We start from the raw sequence: 17,363 nt of genomic DNA on the forward strand, positions 1-17,363 counted from the left end.
TCTTAGTTCTTGTTTCCACTTCCATTTCACAAACACACTCCATTTCCTTGGTATCCCCAGCTGTTCTTGGTATCCCCAGATCTAGTCTTCCTCTCCAGGTGGCTTCATCAACTCCTCCTTTTCACACAGCAAGGATCAAAGCCGAGAGTTTCACCAGTGACTCTCCAAAACAAGCAGGGCATTCTAACTGCACCCTTTGTGACAGCACACCACTTCTGCTGAATACAAAGCCTACAAGAACTTATCTTCAAGTTCTCATTCATTTTTTGCAGATAAACTACTCCAGCTGGAGCTCCTAAGATAAATATGCTCAATAAAAAGGATTTCCACACACCCCCCCAACAGCAAACCAGTAGTGAAGCCTGACGTGTGAAATGAAATCCACTCAGCCCAGTTATCAGATGATTTCTAAGCACAAGGACAATGCAGGCAGCTCACAGTACACTTTGTGAAGTTTTCTGATATGAAATACATTCTTACCTCAGGTTTATCTCTGTGTGTGTTCACAGCTTCAACATTCAGGAATATAGATTCTACTTTACATCCTGTTGACAGAAAGCACATGTTTAGAATTGGTCTGCTTTAGGAGTGAAGTTGTAGCAGAGATGCAACCTGACTGTGAGCTGGAGAAGGTCCATCACTTTCCCTTGGGTTTAATACTAGTATTTCCCAAATTCTGAACAGCTGTTCATAGGAATTGGCTCCACCAGGACAAACCTTATTCATCTGATAATCCAGCTCATTATTTTCTTTGAAACAAAGTCTCATTTTTAAACATACATGAACAACAGTCAGAAAGTTCTTCTTTAACTTGCCCAGTGTTTAATCACCCCAGACTTCTCAGCATGTAACTGGAATGCAGAAGATAAGTGCTGCTGCTCTTTTTTAAAACACAAGCATGATTATGAGAAGGTACACTCTGTGCTTTCAGCCACCATCATTCCTTTACACATACAAAACAGTGTTCATCCCCCTGCTCAGTGAACTTTAAAGATGACTTCTGAAAGGGAAGAACTTCTTTTCCTTCAAAAATGGAAAACTCCAGAGAAGCAAGAAAAAATTTAAGAGTCAGAAGAGACAAACTACCACTCAGGTAGTATAAACCCACCCACTCAGACAGTCCTAATGGTCACACCTTTTTAAGCAGCAACACTGTCCTACCCGACAGGAACACGACTTCTACAAGCTACTGCAACCTACACAACATTCATAAGCAGTGAAATTCCCCTGAGAGTTCATCTTTATCACAAATGGGTTTCATATTCTTCTGTTCACTGATTTCCCCAAGGCATAAAACACTCCAAAGAATTGCTACACGACAGCAAAAGGTGATTTTACTCTTTCCTTAGAAAGCCACAACAACAAAGCCATGAATTAGCAAGGCAAATCTCTGCCTTCCCTTAGGGCAGCCCATTCAGAGAAACCCCACTGGGAGAAATACTCAAGGAGGAAACAGATTTGAAAGGGGAAAAGCCCAGTCTCCCTCCAGAAGAGCACTGCAGCCATCCTTCCCTTCACAGACCCAGCTTACACACTCCACAGAGAGCTCCCCACCCTCACCCACAGCTGAGCTTAAGACCTGAGAAAGGTATTTTAGGGAAAGCTTTGAATAGAAATGAAAGGGAGATTAATTACTCCACAGTAATTACAATGTGCATGTTCCCCAACGATTTTTAATCCTTGATGTGCAAGTTCATACCTACAGCAAGAGCCAGTCTCCTTCCTGTGTGCTCACACAGACCACAGCTATACTGGACTGTTGGGTAAAAGTCTGATTTATCCAAGTGTCAGGCTGTAACAGATGTTTCCCCTACTCCAGCTCAGATGCACAGGGTGTGAATGAGGCTAGCTTCAAACACCAGGAAGAGCAAACCCCTCAGGGAAGTGTTACCCCACAACAGGAGTAGCTGGAAGGTATTAAACACGCTGTGTTTGGTCCTGCATTCTGCCTCACTGAAGCCAAGAGACACATCAACTTGCCAGAAAGCTGCTGATTATTACTGGATAAATACATGGCCCTTGTATTTTTCCAAAGAATAAGTTGGCTGCAATGTGCTAATTGGCCATATGTATCAAGCACTTGAAAGAAAAAAGGAAAAACCCCATGAGCAACATCCTTTTGACTTCAGTGAAAGAAGTGCTGAGGACAGTGCTGCATCCCACTCCTGTTCTTTCCTCAGTTAGTGGGTAAGTAAACACTGCAAACATTCAGCCCCTCTTAAAATCTATGAAGTCACTCGACTTCCCACCAAAAAAAACCCCAACCCTACAAATCCACCCCTCAACAAAATCCTCTCTGTGGAAACAGGCTGAGGCTAGCAAGTCAAGAGAATCCACTTTCCATTATCTGACCTAATAAAAAAAAACCCCAGAGTTTCAGCTGTTCTGCAAATCGGTTTCCAACCCCCCAGCTTGTTATGCCAGGCTAGGAGCACCAGGTGTCACCAGAGCACAGACGGTTGTTCTTACTTTAGGAAGTTGCTGCATTTAAACGACAAGAACTTAGTCAAGGTTTTGCAGCCCAGCAGCTCTCAACTTCATTTGAAACTTCAAAAAGCAAAGCACAGGTCTAGGCTGCTGGTTTTCAAAGCTGATAATCAGAGACAGCTTCCCATTTGCCTTTATCAACTAGCATCTTTTGGCAATCCATTTCCTGGCAAGCTGTGGAGATATTCTCTCTCCCTCTTCTGAAGTATGTGGAGGTACCAGAGATATAATTCAGGCATCATTAAAGAAAATTAATAGCAGACAGGTGTTAAACTGAGGTTGAAACACTCACAAAACTTAAGATCCACGACAAAATACTTCAGTAAAAGAGAAGCAAGTTAATTCAGGGTAAGGGGAACACCCTTTGTAACACAATAAACCTACATAAACATAAACCTGCTTGTCTTCCACAAAGCAATACCCTCAAACAGGTTAATAAAACCCAAGCTCTTACTGTCCCAGCTGTGTGTAAACAGCATGGGCTCCCCAGAAGAGCCAGCCCAACAGAGCACAAACCAGGTAGAGAAGCAGCCTGTCTGCTGGCAGTTACAGCCACCTGCAGCTCCAGGCCTTATAAGGCAAAGCAAATGCAAACAAAAGAATTCAGTGATTCCAATAAAGCCTCACAGACAACACATACAACGTCAAACTTAACTGTTTGAGTCAATTCTAAAGCAAAATAAATTCATAGTGTGTTTTCATTGAAATGCTTCACCAACTTGATGATGACACAGACCACACAGGCTTACATAAGATATATATATACACTCAGTACCACTTACCATAAGCCACGGGGGTTAGCTTTAAGACAGTATGCAGTGGGCACTTCAGGTAAGGCAGTTGTTCTGAGAAACCAAACAACAAGTTACACACGAAATACAGATCACAGGAACACTAACTTTTCTGTTATGTTACAAGGCAACCACTTCAATGCCTTTGTATCAGTCTGTTTTCTTCCCCAGCATGCAACAGAGATGTATTCAAACACAGCAAAACATAAACACTGAAGTGCTTCAGCAGAGGTGAAGCTCAATCAAAAATCAACTACCAAGTAATGTGGGTCAAATACAAATACAAAAACAACCACACTTGTGTACTTGCCTAACACAACCAGGCTCCAGTGATGAAGGGAATCGTTAGAACTCACTGCTTGGAACCTTCATCAGTACATTTTCAAAGCACCCCCCATTCATGATGTCTCTAGGAAGACTTACCTGCAGGCTTGTCAAGAAAATATGCCAGCAAACAGCGCATGACAGCCTGGTGACAGATGACAAGCACGTTTTCCTGCCTTTCAAGCTCCATAATTACTGGTTCCAGTCTCTGAACAAGATCTTCATAGGACTGGGCGGGGAGGAGAAACACACAGCACATTAGAAAGGGAAAACTCTTTCAACAGTGTGTGTATATGCAGCAGATCTTACTTTCAGATTAGGCGTCTTCTAAATGTTCTATGTGTCCACAGAGAAACGTAGTAATAACTTTCCTTAAATCAAGAACAGACTACTGAAGAGCACACATATAACAAAATTAATCTCTCTCATGGAAAAGCTTTATTAAATTAGTTACTATGACCAAGTATTTCCACAAAATCCCTAGAGTTCAATTCACAGCATCTCCAAACGTCCAGCTTAAGTCTTGCACATTATTTTCTGTACTTCATCTTTAAAACGTTTCTCTTCCAACCAAGAATCTGGGAAGCTCAGCCTGCAGTCAGCACACACACAATTCACACAGGCTGAGCTGTTCAGGCTGCCCTTTGCAATTAAACTATGGGCTCAATAAACCAGCAGCCACCATCCCATCAAAAAAATCCCCAAGCAAGGAGGCCAGATTTCTCTTGCAACCTGTAGGATTTCTGTATGAGAGTTCTGAAGTTAAAGACCGTATTTCCAAAGTGCATCATGCATCCCACCCACATGCAGAGAGCACAGCACAGCACCCAGCTGGGCAGGGAATGACTGCAGCAGAAGGCCTTTACCCTGGTCCCAAGGCAGGCATGGGGGCTTGGAAAGCCCCTCTGCTGATTCAGACTAGCAAGAGGAACCCGGTGGTCTCCAGACAGGCCACATGATCCCACACAACTGTCACTGGGCACAGAGAAACTGCCTTGGACAAGCAACTGAGGTCAACTAATCACCCCAAGGGGATGAGATAAGGCAGTCTGAAATTTCTGACATCATCCTAGGGGATGGCATCAGTTTGAAAAACAAACACTCCTTGTTCAAATGGATTAGGAGAACTCTGCATCTTAATGACCACCTCATCAGTGGGAAGGTCACACTCCCAAGGACATTGCACAGCGATTACCCTTGGCTGCTGAGGAGAGAAGACCTCAGAGCTCAGGCTCAGGCCACAAACAGTGGAGCAGCTGGTGCAATTACTGCTCCACCCTGAATCCCAAGCCCTCAGCACCCACAGCAGCCGTGTGACCATCTGGTCATGGCTGGGCTGTAATGGGTTTGCTTTAGAAAAGCTGTCAGCAAGGTATCTTCCCAGGGTTTATTAAAGGGAAAGACCAACGTGGCTACAGATTTCCCCAACATTTCAACCAGAACTGGTGCAAACCAGCCATTATCTACAGCAAAGGGGAAAAGAAAAAGGCCATCTTGGCAGTACACTTGCATATGCATTGAGTTTGAAGCCTTGCAATCATTCTGCTTGCTTTATCTCTACAGGACCAGCATAGAAACAATGCCCACAAGATCAAAGCTGTCATTTGTTTTGTTTTTCTAAGTCTATTGTTTTATTTTTCAAGCCCTGAATCAAATTAAACTGTCTGGGCTTAATCCCTGTCCCCTGGAGAAAGGAGCAATCTTTTTATTAATGTTAATATCTTTTCCTTCCTAGAGCCAGCATGCATGTATTATAGGAGACAAACAAGCCCTTCACCCTAAGAGAGAAAAAACAGCATACCTCTCCTTTAGGGTATCTGTATCTGTATTTGTCTTGGTCTCTCAGTGCAAATTCAAGTGGGTAATTTTCCTGTATTTCTTCATATGTCATTTCTTCACACACTCCCTGCAGGTAATAAAAAAATGTTAAAAAGCATGTATTTCCCAGCAGTGGAAAAAAAGCAGATACCACTCTGAAATAAAGCCATATAAAAATAACTTTTAAACAACTGGTATTTTGTGAGTCTGACAAAGAGGCAGGCTGAGAACAGGGCTCTCAGCTAGACTCCCATGTGGTCAGAGGGATCACTAAATCCCTACACAAGTGAAGCTGCATATATGGGCAAAGTCACATTTTATCTCCTGCCTGCTTATCTATCTCACAGGCACAGTCAGGAAGTGCCAACTAGGGATGCTTTTCTTTCTTTCCAGCCCCCACCTACCAAAAACTTCACAGCATCATGGCTTCTACCAGGGAATATTGTACTGAGAAGGACAAGCCAAGATTAACCTAATTATGGCAAATTTTATTAAAACATTTAGCCCAGTTAACAGGAATTAAATAAAAATGTTTAGCCTTGTTAACAGGAATTCATGACATTTTTTTTCCAGCTTTGAGAAACAGCTTAAATGAGATTCTATCCCATAAGAGGTGTCCTGTTACAAAGTTAAGAACTACTTCATCTCTAGCAAATGAAAGCAACTGATCAGACATTTTAAAAATAAAAACTTACTGCATCTATCTCATTCAAAACCTTCCACTGCTCGTAAGGCACTCCCAAAGCTTCAGCAGTCTGAATTGTCCTCTTCATCTGGCTGGTCCAAACTTTCAGATCTTTGATGTTTTGCTCGTTAATAAACTGGGCCAAGCTTTTGGCAAACTGGAAGAAAAACCATGACACTGGATGCAGGCTCAGAGCCCAGAAGCTGTGGCGGTTCAGAACACACCAGCTCCAGCTTCTGCAAACTCACTGTAACTTTTCAAAAGTCTCTGACAAAGTTTTCCCTAGGAAATACAACACATTCCCTTAAGCCAAGGAGGACATGGGGAGGGAAGGACAAGAGTATGAGGAAGATGCAAAGTTCTCAGCAGTTCCCATCTGTGACTCCAGAAATTTTCTTTTCAGCCTTAACTCACCTTCCTAATTACCCAGGAAGTCAGGATTTTACAAGAATACAGTTAAAAAATAAAGCCCTCCTGTCAACTGATTTGTGCTTCTAGGATTATTTTTTTTTTAAAGTATTTTAATCCACAGAAGGACAAATAAAACCACGTTACCAAATCACAACACACAAAGGGTGTCCATCCAGTTCCACTACCCACACACACACACAACTGAAAAAATCCTTGTTAAACAAGAGTTGGAAAGGGTACAGAGGAAGGAAGCTGTAATTCCACAGCACAGCCTGCACAGGCACACACAAAGCCCCTCACACTTGTTCAGGATGTACCTCTTTCCCCCTGACAGACAGGCCAGGATCTCCTCCTATTCTCCCTTTCAGATTGAGCTCGCTTTCTCCATGCCGACAGAGGTAGATTGACCGAGGGGTCACGTGGATGTTCATGAGGTAGTAGACAATCCGGCTCTGGATGTGATCCATCACTCTGTTCACCAGGTAACTCCTTCCAACATCCATAATTTTAATATAAGAAAGATCCCTTTCAGGAGCAAACAAACAAATAAGAAAGCATGATTCCACAGTTTCCATCAGCACATACCACCATCTTCCCACTCTCATTACAGAGCCAAGGGGCAGCAAGCCAAAGTAATGAAGAGACCCTCAATCACCCATGGCCTCTGCATCAGTCCTAAGAAACAAAGCAACACTCCAAAGGCACAGGATGGACTCTACTCCATTCACATGTAAGCTGCTAGCTTCATTTTGTCTTCTGGTCTCTTGATTTGCACTTTGTCTCTCAAATTGCAACCCTACTCTTGGAAAAGCACAGTCCTCACACTGAAAGGGTCAGTGGAGTCATTCAACTCTGTAGCTTCAGTACAATTTTACAGTACTAGGTATTTTTCTCCAGGTTACAAACACTTTTTCCACAGTAAGTATCTGTGTGATGTCAGCCCAGGTTCATTATTTATCCACCCCAGTTAACCCTTCCAGAAAAACTACAGCATCACAGGGAGGAGGGACTAGTCTGAAGCAAGTCTTTTTCTCAGCCACTCTAACAACTGTGTCTTAAACAGTACTGTAATTTACCCCATCACTACCCTCTCTCAGCATCAGACAGGTTATCACTTCAATTTTTACTGCTTATCCTTTCTCATCTGAGTTATAATTTCAAAGTAACATCTAGTTTGGAGGAGAAAAAAAACCTGATCTGGAAATAACCACTATTGGTTTCTAGAGGTGCATTTGAGACACCAGACCACATTAAAACAAGAGAACTTGTCATAAAACCAAATGGAGGTGCTAAGAAGCAAGCACCATCACCTCCCATCTGAGAGTGTTCTCTGGAGTTAATCATTACTGCTTCTCTCAGGCACAGCCATTAGGTTCCTCACAGAAATTACATGCATGAGCTGATCCAGCTTCACGCTGCTCACGCTCCATTACCTTAACATGCAGCTCAGCCTTCTCTATAGCACTGATCCCAAAACAAACCAGGGGCACCTGGTATGGATACAAAGCAAAATCCCACACTGAAACCCTGGACTGCCAGGAGAGAAACAGGGCTCCTCACATAGTTCATCCCTACCTTAATTTCAGGTGTTGAAAGGGAATGAAAAACAGGTGAATGCTTTGGCATAGTACATATGAAAGCTTCTCCCATTCCTGCATCTGCAGGATGATTTGCAAGCACCAATAAATTCCCAAGGTACATTTTTAAGACTGATATGTTTAAAGTTTCTCTCTGCCAAGCCAACAAATGAAGTTATGCTCATAAATCACTCAGGTCTCCTTTACACACTAAAAAAAAAACCCTGAAACAACTCCACAGGTAACAACCAACCGCTGCAGCAAGTCTGGAATAACTTCTATTGCTGGTTTAACCCCAGAAGAATCATTCCATTCTCCAAGTGGGAAAATAAAAAAGAATATTGTTCCAGAGTAGACTCATTAGCCAATTTTCCTCAAGCAAGCAAGTTTTCAGGCTATACTCCCAGAGTCAACTCTCCCTAATTTGATAAGGAAAGAAAAAGAACACAAGCCACTAAACACACCTAGAAAGCCTGAATCCCCCAGTATGGGATGCTCTATCCCCTAAGAAAACATCTTAAAATAACCACAGTTATTATGTCATCACTCACTTGTCAAGAGTTTCATCTAAGGTCTCATAGGAGTTCTTGTAGCACTCTATTCTTTTCATGAAGTCTTCTGTTGCTTCATCATTACTACAATCAACATAGTCAGGACTACCCAGTTTCACTTGCTGTGTAAAATAAAAACAGGAGAGTGGAATGCAAGTTGCCTTCCCTTTTTAAGGAAGTTTAAAGAAATAGGGAGGGGGAATACAACACAAAAATGTCTTTTCTGCCAGTTAATGGAAGTGCATGTAAAGCAGGAAGAGCTATTCTCCACAGAATCAGACTTCTGAGTTAGCAGACTCAGGGCTTGGTATTGGGATGGGTGCTGTTTGACACCTTTGCTGGCAACAGACAGTGGGACTGAGTGCGCCCTCAGCAAGTCTGCCCATGGCACCAAGCTGTGCGGTGCGGCTGGCGGGAAGGGATGCCGCCCAGAGGGATCCTGCCAGGGTGATGGGGCTGTTGATGGAGAACCTCAACACGAGATGGCAATGTGTGCTTGCAGCCCAGAAAGCCAACTGCACCCTGTGCTGCTTCACAGGAATGATGCTCAGAGAGCTGGAGCACCTCTGCTATGAAGGCAGGCTGGGAGGGTTCAGCCTGGAGAAGACAAGGCTCTGGGGAGACCATGTTGCAGCCTTCCAGTACCTGACGGGGCGACAGGAAAGCTGGAAAGGGAGAGCAGCAACAGGACAAGGGCAAATGGGTGTGAGCTCAAAGAGGGTAGATTTAGGTCAGATATTAGGAATAAATTCTCCTCAGGGAGGGGGCTGAGGCCCTGGGGAGGTGGTGAGGCTGCCCAGAGCAGCTGGAGCTGCCCCTGGATCCCTGGCAGGGGTCAAGGCCAGGCTGCACGGGACTTTGGGCACCCTGAGCTGGTGGGGGGTGTCCCTGCCCATGGCAGGGGGTGGGAATTAGATGGGCTTTAAGGTCCTTTCCAACCCAAACAGTGCTGTGGTTATGTGGGCAGGAAAGTGAACAGGAAGTGTGCCATTAGTGGGTGATAAGGGCTTTTTGCTGTTGTAAGGTCTTACAAACACTTCACAAACACCCAGCTGCTTTAAATCTCTTGGCTTGAAGCAGTTAAAGCAAGTTTTCCTGCACTCACCACAATGTTTGCAGCGATGACCTCTGGGTCTACACATACTGACTCAACAAAAAAAGTCTTCGGTCCAAAGGGGAAGTCACATGTACAGGAGGAAGAAAGGAGATGCATTAAAACACCTCTGGAGATTGACCCACACCAGCTGCATGTTACCCACTTCCATTCTAACTCCTTTTTAGCAGAGCCATGCCTTAAACTTACCTCCTTTTAATCAGAAGGTTCTCTAGACCCTCCCACCAGAAGCTGTTGGCATCATGGTCTGTACTACCTTCCCCAACAATGCTGATAAATAGGGTCATTTTACAGGGAGAAGAATTTAGGGTGGAAGAAATACATGGGGAGGATGCAAGTTCAGCCACGCAAACAGTAGCTGGTGCTTCTGAGAGAATGATGTAGAAGCCTTTCAATTAATGGAGGAGCCTTGCTTAAAAAGAGGTTTGTGTTTTGCCACCTCAGGTTTCTGGAGATGCAAGTTCTAAGAGAACAGAAGGCTCCTGGAGAAGAGCTAAATGCAAAACAATCCTGGACAGAAGGCAGAAAACCACAGAAAGTTTTTTGTTTGTACAGAAGCAACACCAAACTCTCTGTGTGTTTCTGAAATGCAGTGAGAACACTATTTTCAGTAGCTGTTGCTGGCAGTACACTCAGAACTACATGTCCAGGATGACAGAAGTGAAGTCATGGCAGAAAAAGAGATTAGCTCCAAACAGTACAAACATTAAAGAGGAGAAAAATTAGGATGGGGTGACTGACTTTAATCTCAAACAATGCTTGAGAACACAAAATGCTCCACTGACTAACCATTTAGAGGAAGGCTTATCCCAGTGCACTGCACTTAGGAGTACAGACCAGGGCAAAACTACTTGTTGGGGCATCAGCTTAGAAGTCCTTTGCTTCTGACTTACCTTATACCCATTTTCTTCACCAAATTTGTAAATAGTCTCTCTGCGTTCTCGAGTCGTGTTTGTAGCATCAAAGACCTAGGAATAGTTACAGGGGGGGTGAGGGGGAGGGAGGGAGAGGAATTAGAAAAGCACTGTGAGAAGCACTGCATTACTGGCAACAAAAATACAGGCTCCACGTTCTTCAATGTAAAGAAAAGCAATGAAAACACTTCCCCTTCCCTGCTACCCCACTACCTCAACACACTCAACAGACCAACAAAAGACTTTACACACACTCCATTCTAAATAATAAAGAAGTTGTATTTGGAAAGCACCACTAGTAGAACACTGTATTTGGAAGAAGCAACCAGAGCTTCTGTCTAACAGATGCAAGGCTGAATCTTCTGACATGTTCTGGCCCATACCAGCTTTAAATACTAATGGACAGTTTTTTAGTGAACTTACACAACACAAAACCCACCCTGCAATCAATATGCTATTCAAAATGTGAATGTACAGGTTTTAAAGGGCAGAAGATAAGAGGGGTGGCAGCAGGGACAGGGAGGGGATTGACCCTCTCTGCTCTGCCCTCAGGAGGCCCCAGCTGGAGTCCTGTGTCCAGAGCTGGGGCCCCAGTACTAGAAAGATGTGGGACTGTTGGAGAGGGGTCAGAGGAGCCACGGAGATGATCAGAGGGCTGGAGCAGCTCCCCTATGGAGAGAGGCTGAGGGAGCTGGTCTGGTTCAGCCTGAGAAGAGAAGGCTGTGGGGGGACCTCACTGCAGCCTTCCAGTCCCTGAAGGGAGCAGAGACACAGGAGGGGTATCAGCTTGTTAAAAGGGCAGATAATGGCAGGACAAGGGGGATGCATTAAAGCTAAAGGAAGGAATGATTAAATCGGATATTAGGGGGGAACGTCTTTACAGAGAGAGTGGTGAGGGGCTGGAAGGGGCTGCCCAGAGAGGGGGTGGGATGTCCCATCCCTGGGGGTGTTCAAGACCAGGTTGGATGTGGCCCTGGGCAACCTTGTGTAGCTCCAGGCCTGGAGGTTGGTGTCCCTGCCTGTGGCAGGGGGGTTGGAGCTCTGTGATCCTTGGGGTCCCTTCCAACCCAGACCAGTCTGGGGTTCTATGATTCTAAGATCTCCAAGACCTGGAAATCCTGCCTGTGATTGATACAGAAATATGCAGCCATTTTTCTAAGGACTCAGGTTTTGCTCTGAACACACCAGTGTTTTACCAAAGCATGAAGTCTTCCAAAGTATAAACTCTACCTCATGTCCCCAGCAGAACTTGTAATTACAGTTAATGGTTTTCCCTGACAGCCCAAGGAAAGCACCACCAAGTTGTGTCAACAGTCTTAAGGAAAACAACATGCACAAAATATTGAGGTGAATAGGGAACACTGATGGTCGAACAGCAGACGTTTTGCATCCCACTATTAAATGCTCAGCTCTGCAGCAATTTGAGTTTCTCCTGCTCTCTTCAGAGATGTCTCATGCCTGTAATGCAGCTGCCAAGCGATACCCAGGATGCTTTTTGTTCAGCAGTTTTCACCTTTTACCTGAAACACCAGACTATCAAAAAGAAACACAAGTGCAACCAAACCCATAAATGTGCTTAACAGTACATTATATCATGTGGAGAGCAGGGAGACTCTTTTCTTACTGTTACCGTCTCCTCAGCTAACCCCTCAAATCACACAGGGGGGTGCTCAGCATGACATTATCACCCTGAAGTTAAATGCTTCTTTCACTGCAGCAAAAGGCAGATCTAACATACAACTTCAGAATTAAAAGAAGAAAATCTGAGATACTGAAGAGATACTGGCATGACTCAGGCTGTGAATTATCCACCAGACACAGAGTTTTGTAGGGAAACATCTCAAGAATGGTCTTCAACAAGGAACTTACAGCCACGTGCCCGTTTTCTTCACTGAGGTACTGTCGGACGTCATTCAGCGCTGCTAAGGCACACTGTCTGAAACCAAGAGAGTCAAACTCAAGGACTAGCTAAAGGCATGTCATTAACACACTTGTGATCACAGTCCTTGCAAATCACCTCCCCCCAAAACCATGGGCAAAACCAACAGAGGCCAAACAAGCTTTCCAGAGGCAATGTGGCCATGGCCACCTGCCTGAGAACAGCCCAGCCCAGTGCTCCTCTGCACAACTGATACAAACACACCTCACCACAGAATACCCACCAGGCTTGCTGAGCACAATAAGCTTTCACTGTTCTAAAGCAGCATCACCAAATTATCCCTGCAACTACATTCTTTTCCCAGTTACCTTGTAATGAGAATCAAATCTAGAAGCCAATATCCAAAGTGGGGTGGGGGGGAGAGAGAGCTTACAGCTTCTATCTTGTGGCCCTACATTAAAAGCGGTCAGAAAACTATTTTTCAGTAATCTAATACTTCTCTTTTCAACTATTCTGGTAAAACTGCTTATGTAAAAGAATATCCATTAGAGAGGAAAAAGCTAGCATCAAATATTAGGGACAGAGGTGAACATAACATCTCTCTCAGTCACCAGCCCAGCGGAGTAAGTACTGGAGACCACTGAGGAAACCAAACCCTCTCCCTTGCAATCTTTACACGTGTCTTAAATCTGGACAAGAAGAAATTTATTGGTGATTTCCTATGTCCCCAGGATTAACATTACCTTCAAAGTCTGCTCTGATTTCTAACACATTAATAAGACTGGAGGGCAATATTAACATTGCACATGATTTACTGTCAGTAGGACAAAGCCTCATTTATTCCCACTAAGTACAGTCTTTATGCAGTACCAACGTAACCCCCTGCCCATTTCAACAGCCTTTCTATGCATTACTACTCTGCTGTGACTTTCAGACTGACACGTGGAACTCCTCCCTGGCATGTGACACACTCTGCATGCACAGCTTGAAGAGAAAAAGGCAGCATTTTATCCTGACAGCATTTCCACATTAGCATGGTTAATAGATTACAGGAACTGAGACTCACCAGTCAGGTCTTCATTAAATAAATAAAAACCCTCTTTACTCATTGCTAACTAGGCAGAGTAGCTCACACAGCCCACTTTGTGGTATATTCTCCACCATTTAGTCTAACAGGTGACAGAGAGGCACACTGAAAGGACTGTCTCTACCTCTAAGCCAAAGGCAGAGGCTTGCAAGGCTAACACGCAGATGGTATCTTGGGCAACTTGGTCTTTGAAACTAACAATACTCAGCTGCTGCTGCAGGGGACAAGAGAAAGTCCAGACATTTTTCATTCCTGAGCTGAAGCAATTAAGAACAAAATACTCTGTATTTTAAGTAGCCTAAACAAACAGCATTTCCAGTCCTCTAAAACTTGTTCCTTCTCATTTCATACTGCATCCTCTTAAACATCTTCCTGAACATACAAAACCAGACAATGAATGGTCAAGAAAAAAAAAAAAATCAAAAGAACTTCTATGTGATCTCCTGTAAGAGACAGAAGTCTCAAGAGCTTCAATGTGGGCACAGATGTTCACCATAGTGCTCACCTCGCTTTGCACATTAGCAAAAATACAACAGTTTTGGAGGCATTTTATCACCTGCATGGTGGCTGAAAAGATAGTTATAGGAAGAGAACAATCCTGTTTCATTCCTGTTTATCTGAACAGCTCATATCTACTCTTTGGTCTCAAATCTCCTTTCCACCTCCTCTAGAACTTCTATTCCTTGTCGTTTCATCCTGCAGTCACTTAAGGGTCTCCCTTAGCATGAGAAATGCAACTTGAAGCCCTGTCTATGAGCAAATCACCCTGGGTACTATTTTAATACAGTTCACACTGTGTAGCCAAACACATTCAAAACTTACTTCCTGATTTTCAAGCCTTCTTCATTGTCAGGCAGGAAGAATTCAAAAGATTTATACTTTTTCACCAAATCTCGACGATACTGACCAACGTTAAATTCTGCCAAGGAAAACAAAACCCACTGTTAGTGGAAACTAAGGGGAGCCACATAGAAAGAGCAAGTGTAATGACAGCTTTGAAACCAAAGTACCTGCAAGGATAAAAGAATTTATGATGCACAAAAAGACCGTAACATGCTCCTTGTGTTTTGAAGGGTGTTGTTCATTTTTAAACACAAAAGACAAAAAGAAATCAAAGGGGCAAAAAAAGAGGTGATCTGTGATCAGCTCCAAAGGAGTCACTTCACCATATTGCTGTGCCTCTGCCAGTTTGCCTGAACAACAAAAAGAAACTCTCTTCCTCCTTTGCAGGCATGGTCAGAAGTGTGTTTCAGTAGTCTAGGTTTTTTTGATAGAACAGAATCACAAGGTTGTAAAGGACCTTTAAAATGATCAGGTCCAACCATTCCCCTCCCGTGCTAAACCACATCCCTGAGCACCTCATCTACCCTTTTTTAAACACACCCAGGGAAGGTGACTCAGCCCCTCCTTGGGCAGCCTGTGCCACAGCCCCACAACTCTGCCAGGGAAGAACTTTTCCCTCCCATCTGCTCTGACCCTGCCCTGGGGCAGCTTGAGCCCATTGCCCCTTGTCCCATCTCCTGTCCCCTGGCTGAAGAGACCATCGCCCACCTCTCTGCACCCTCCTGGCAGGGCAGTGGAGGTGGGGAGAAGGTCTCCCCTCAGCCTCCTCTTCTCCAGGCTCAACACCCCCAGCTCCCTCAGCTGCTCCTCAGAGGATTTGCCCTCCAGCCCCTTCCCCAGCCTGGTTGCCCTTCTCTGCACTCGCTCCCTCTCAAAACTCTCAGCTCTTATTTGAGCAAGAAAGAGTTATAACTAGAACTAACCAGGCTTGCTTTTGATAAATAAAACTTTAAAACTCAAGTTGTGGAAACATTTATTTTTCAGAACCCTGACTGAATATTTCTATTTATTAAGGATCAGCACAAACTATTTCACAACCCTTATTGCATTTATTTTAAAGTAGGCTTAAGTTGCAAAAATAAATAAGTAAATAAATCTGCAGAAGCACTGAACAATCACTCTTACTGTGATCCTTTAACTGTAGTCAACAACTATTCCTTATCTCTGCAAAGGTCTGTAAGGTCTGTGGCTGTACAGGTCACAACAATGAATACAGGCTGGGGGAAGGCAGTCTGTTTTGCCACACAGCAGGCAATGAATGACACTGTACCCTAATTCATTAATTTGACAGCTCTGAAAGTAGGTCCCTAAAGTGCAATTAATGTTTACCTCACTTCTGACCTACAGGTTTTCTCACTTAACTGCAAAGCTTTTTTCTTTTTTATATTAGATCAAACTGAAGTACTCTGAGAAGCTGCCAGGTTATAACTACCTGCCAGACTTCATTACTGGAAAGAGGGAAAATAGTAATATACACAGTTGCCAAGCTGTAATTAAGAAAAAAAAAAGCATAGGATAAGAGAGCTCAACCATCAGTTGCTGTATACTGATTGCTGTTGGGATTGGGGACAGAAGATGAAGGAATCAATAATGTTTATTCACCCAGAAGTCAAGTTTTATTTTAATTCAATGGCATTTATGTAATTTTTTGCAGTCAACTACATGACATAGATTATAGCACAGTCCAGGTTACTCTGCAACAGGTTTAATAAACACTGGCCATACTGGCTGCATGAAAAGATGGTTCCTGGTAAGAACATCAGAAGATGCCAGAAGTTCAGATGGCCAGTCTGCTCAGACAATGGTCCTTTAAAATTAAAAAAGTAATGAATTTCATAAGAAAGAATTGTTACTGCAAGAGGGTCCCACACAGCAAAGGAAAAACAGCTATCCAGTGGAAGGATCTTTAGTCTGTATTACTAGCATCCACCCCTCTGGAAAGGTTTCACAGAAGGGTATGGCAGTTACCACACAGGCAGAACTGTTCAGAGATGCTAACTCCAATTTGGTATCTAAAAACCATGTTGCAACACAATTCCATTCAGGCATCTAATTGACCTCATTTCCTCTGAAAAACCCAGACAGAAGCCTTTTGTATTTTTAATCATTTCACATTCTAGAGACTGGGGGTTTTGGAAGGAGTAAAAGAAACCCCAGAACTGATGGCTGAAATGATTTAACTAACATCAGCCCTGGGTTATTTACCTCCACCTTCTGTTCTTGAACTTTCCAGCTTGTGTACGTGACACAAAAAGATGGCATTTACCTTTTCTCTGGTTTACATAACCTCATCATTTCACCCATCTGTCTCAGTGATTAAGAACACTTACTCTATTAAGCACACAATAATTTTAAGACATAAAGAGCCAGAGGGAATAGATGTTGGGGCCACTTAGTACTTCTCATGTATTGATTTGGTCCCAATCAACAGGAAGCACTAGGCAATGTGTCATCCATTCCCTCAGTGAGGTATCTTACATTGATGTCAGCTTCAGGAAAATTGCATCACTGACACAAACAATAGTAAAATGCTCACCACAATGACATATACGTATATCTACAATGTAGGTCAGATGTGTATCTAACACAGAAGCATAGTTACATCACACATTTTATCAGCCTGGATCCTGGCTAGCCTGCTTTGACTGTTATTCTATTTCAGCCTAGCAGAGAAGACTGAAGTCCCTAAATACCTTATGCTGCTCATCAAAAGGATGGATCCTGTGTGAACAGTAGAAACTGAAGCAATAACTTAAATCTTGTAAACTCTCATACTCAAGAAATGTAATGTATCCTCCATAACATCTCATCTAAATAAAGCAGAGCAGACAAGTTTCTAAGAGTTTAAGAAAACACGAACTCAAAGGCTACACCTGAGAATA

General features: G+C 43.5%; 1 protein-coding gene across 2 annotated transcripts in view; it reads right to left on the reverse strand.

Moving 5' to 3' along the window:
* LOC311196252 (6-phosphofructo-2-kinase/fructose-2,6-bisphosphatase 4) overlaps window positions 1–17,363 on the reverse strand; it is a 52,290-nt gene that overhangs the window by 9,248 nt on the left and 25,679 nt on the right. For both annotated transcript variants that reach the window (XM_084269777.1, XM_084269778.1), the window contains exons 3-13: window positions 14,461–14,557; window positions 12,542–12,608; window positions 10,652–10,726; window positions 9,750–9,806; window positions 8,645–8,766; window positions 6,834–7,041; window positions 6,116–6,262; window positions 5,404–5,508; window positions 3,702–3,831; window positions 3,270–3,332; window positions 481–545 (exon numbers count right to left, since the gene is read on the reverse strand). In XM_084269777.1, coding sequence (XP_084125903.1) covers window positions 481–545; window positions 3,270–3,332; window positions 3,702–3,831; window positions 5,404–5,508; window positions 6,116–6,262; window positions 6,834–7,041; window positions 8,645–8,766; window positions 9,750–9,806; window positions 10,652–10,726; window positions 12,542–12,608; window positions 14,461–14,557 — 1,136 coding nt within the window. The remainder of the gene's footprint in view (window positions 1–480; window positions 546–3,269; window positions 3,333–3,701; window positions 3,832–5,403; window positions 5,509–6,115; window positions 6,263–6,833; window positions 7,042–8,644; window positions 8,767–9,749; window positions 9,807–10,651; window positions 10,727–12,541; window positions 12,609–14,460; window positions 14,558–17,363) is intronic.

The sequence above is a fragment of the Gallinula chloropus genome (assembly GCF_964237585.1).
Source record: "Gallinula chloropus genome assembly, chromosome: 12".
Lineage (NCBI taxonomy): Eukaryota > Metazoa > Chordata > Aves > Gruiformes > Rallidae > Gallinula > Gallinula chloropus.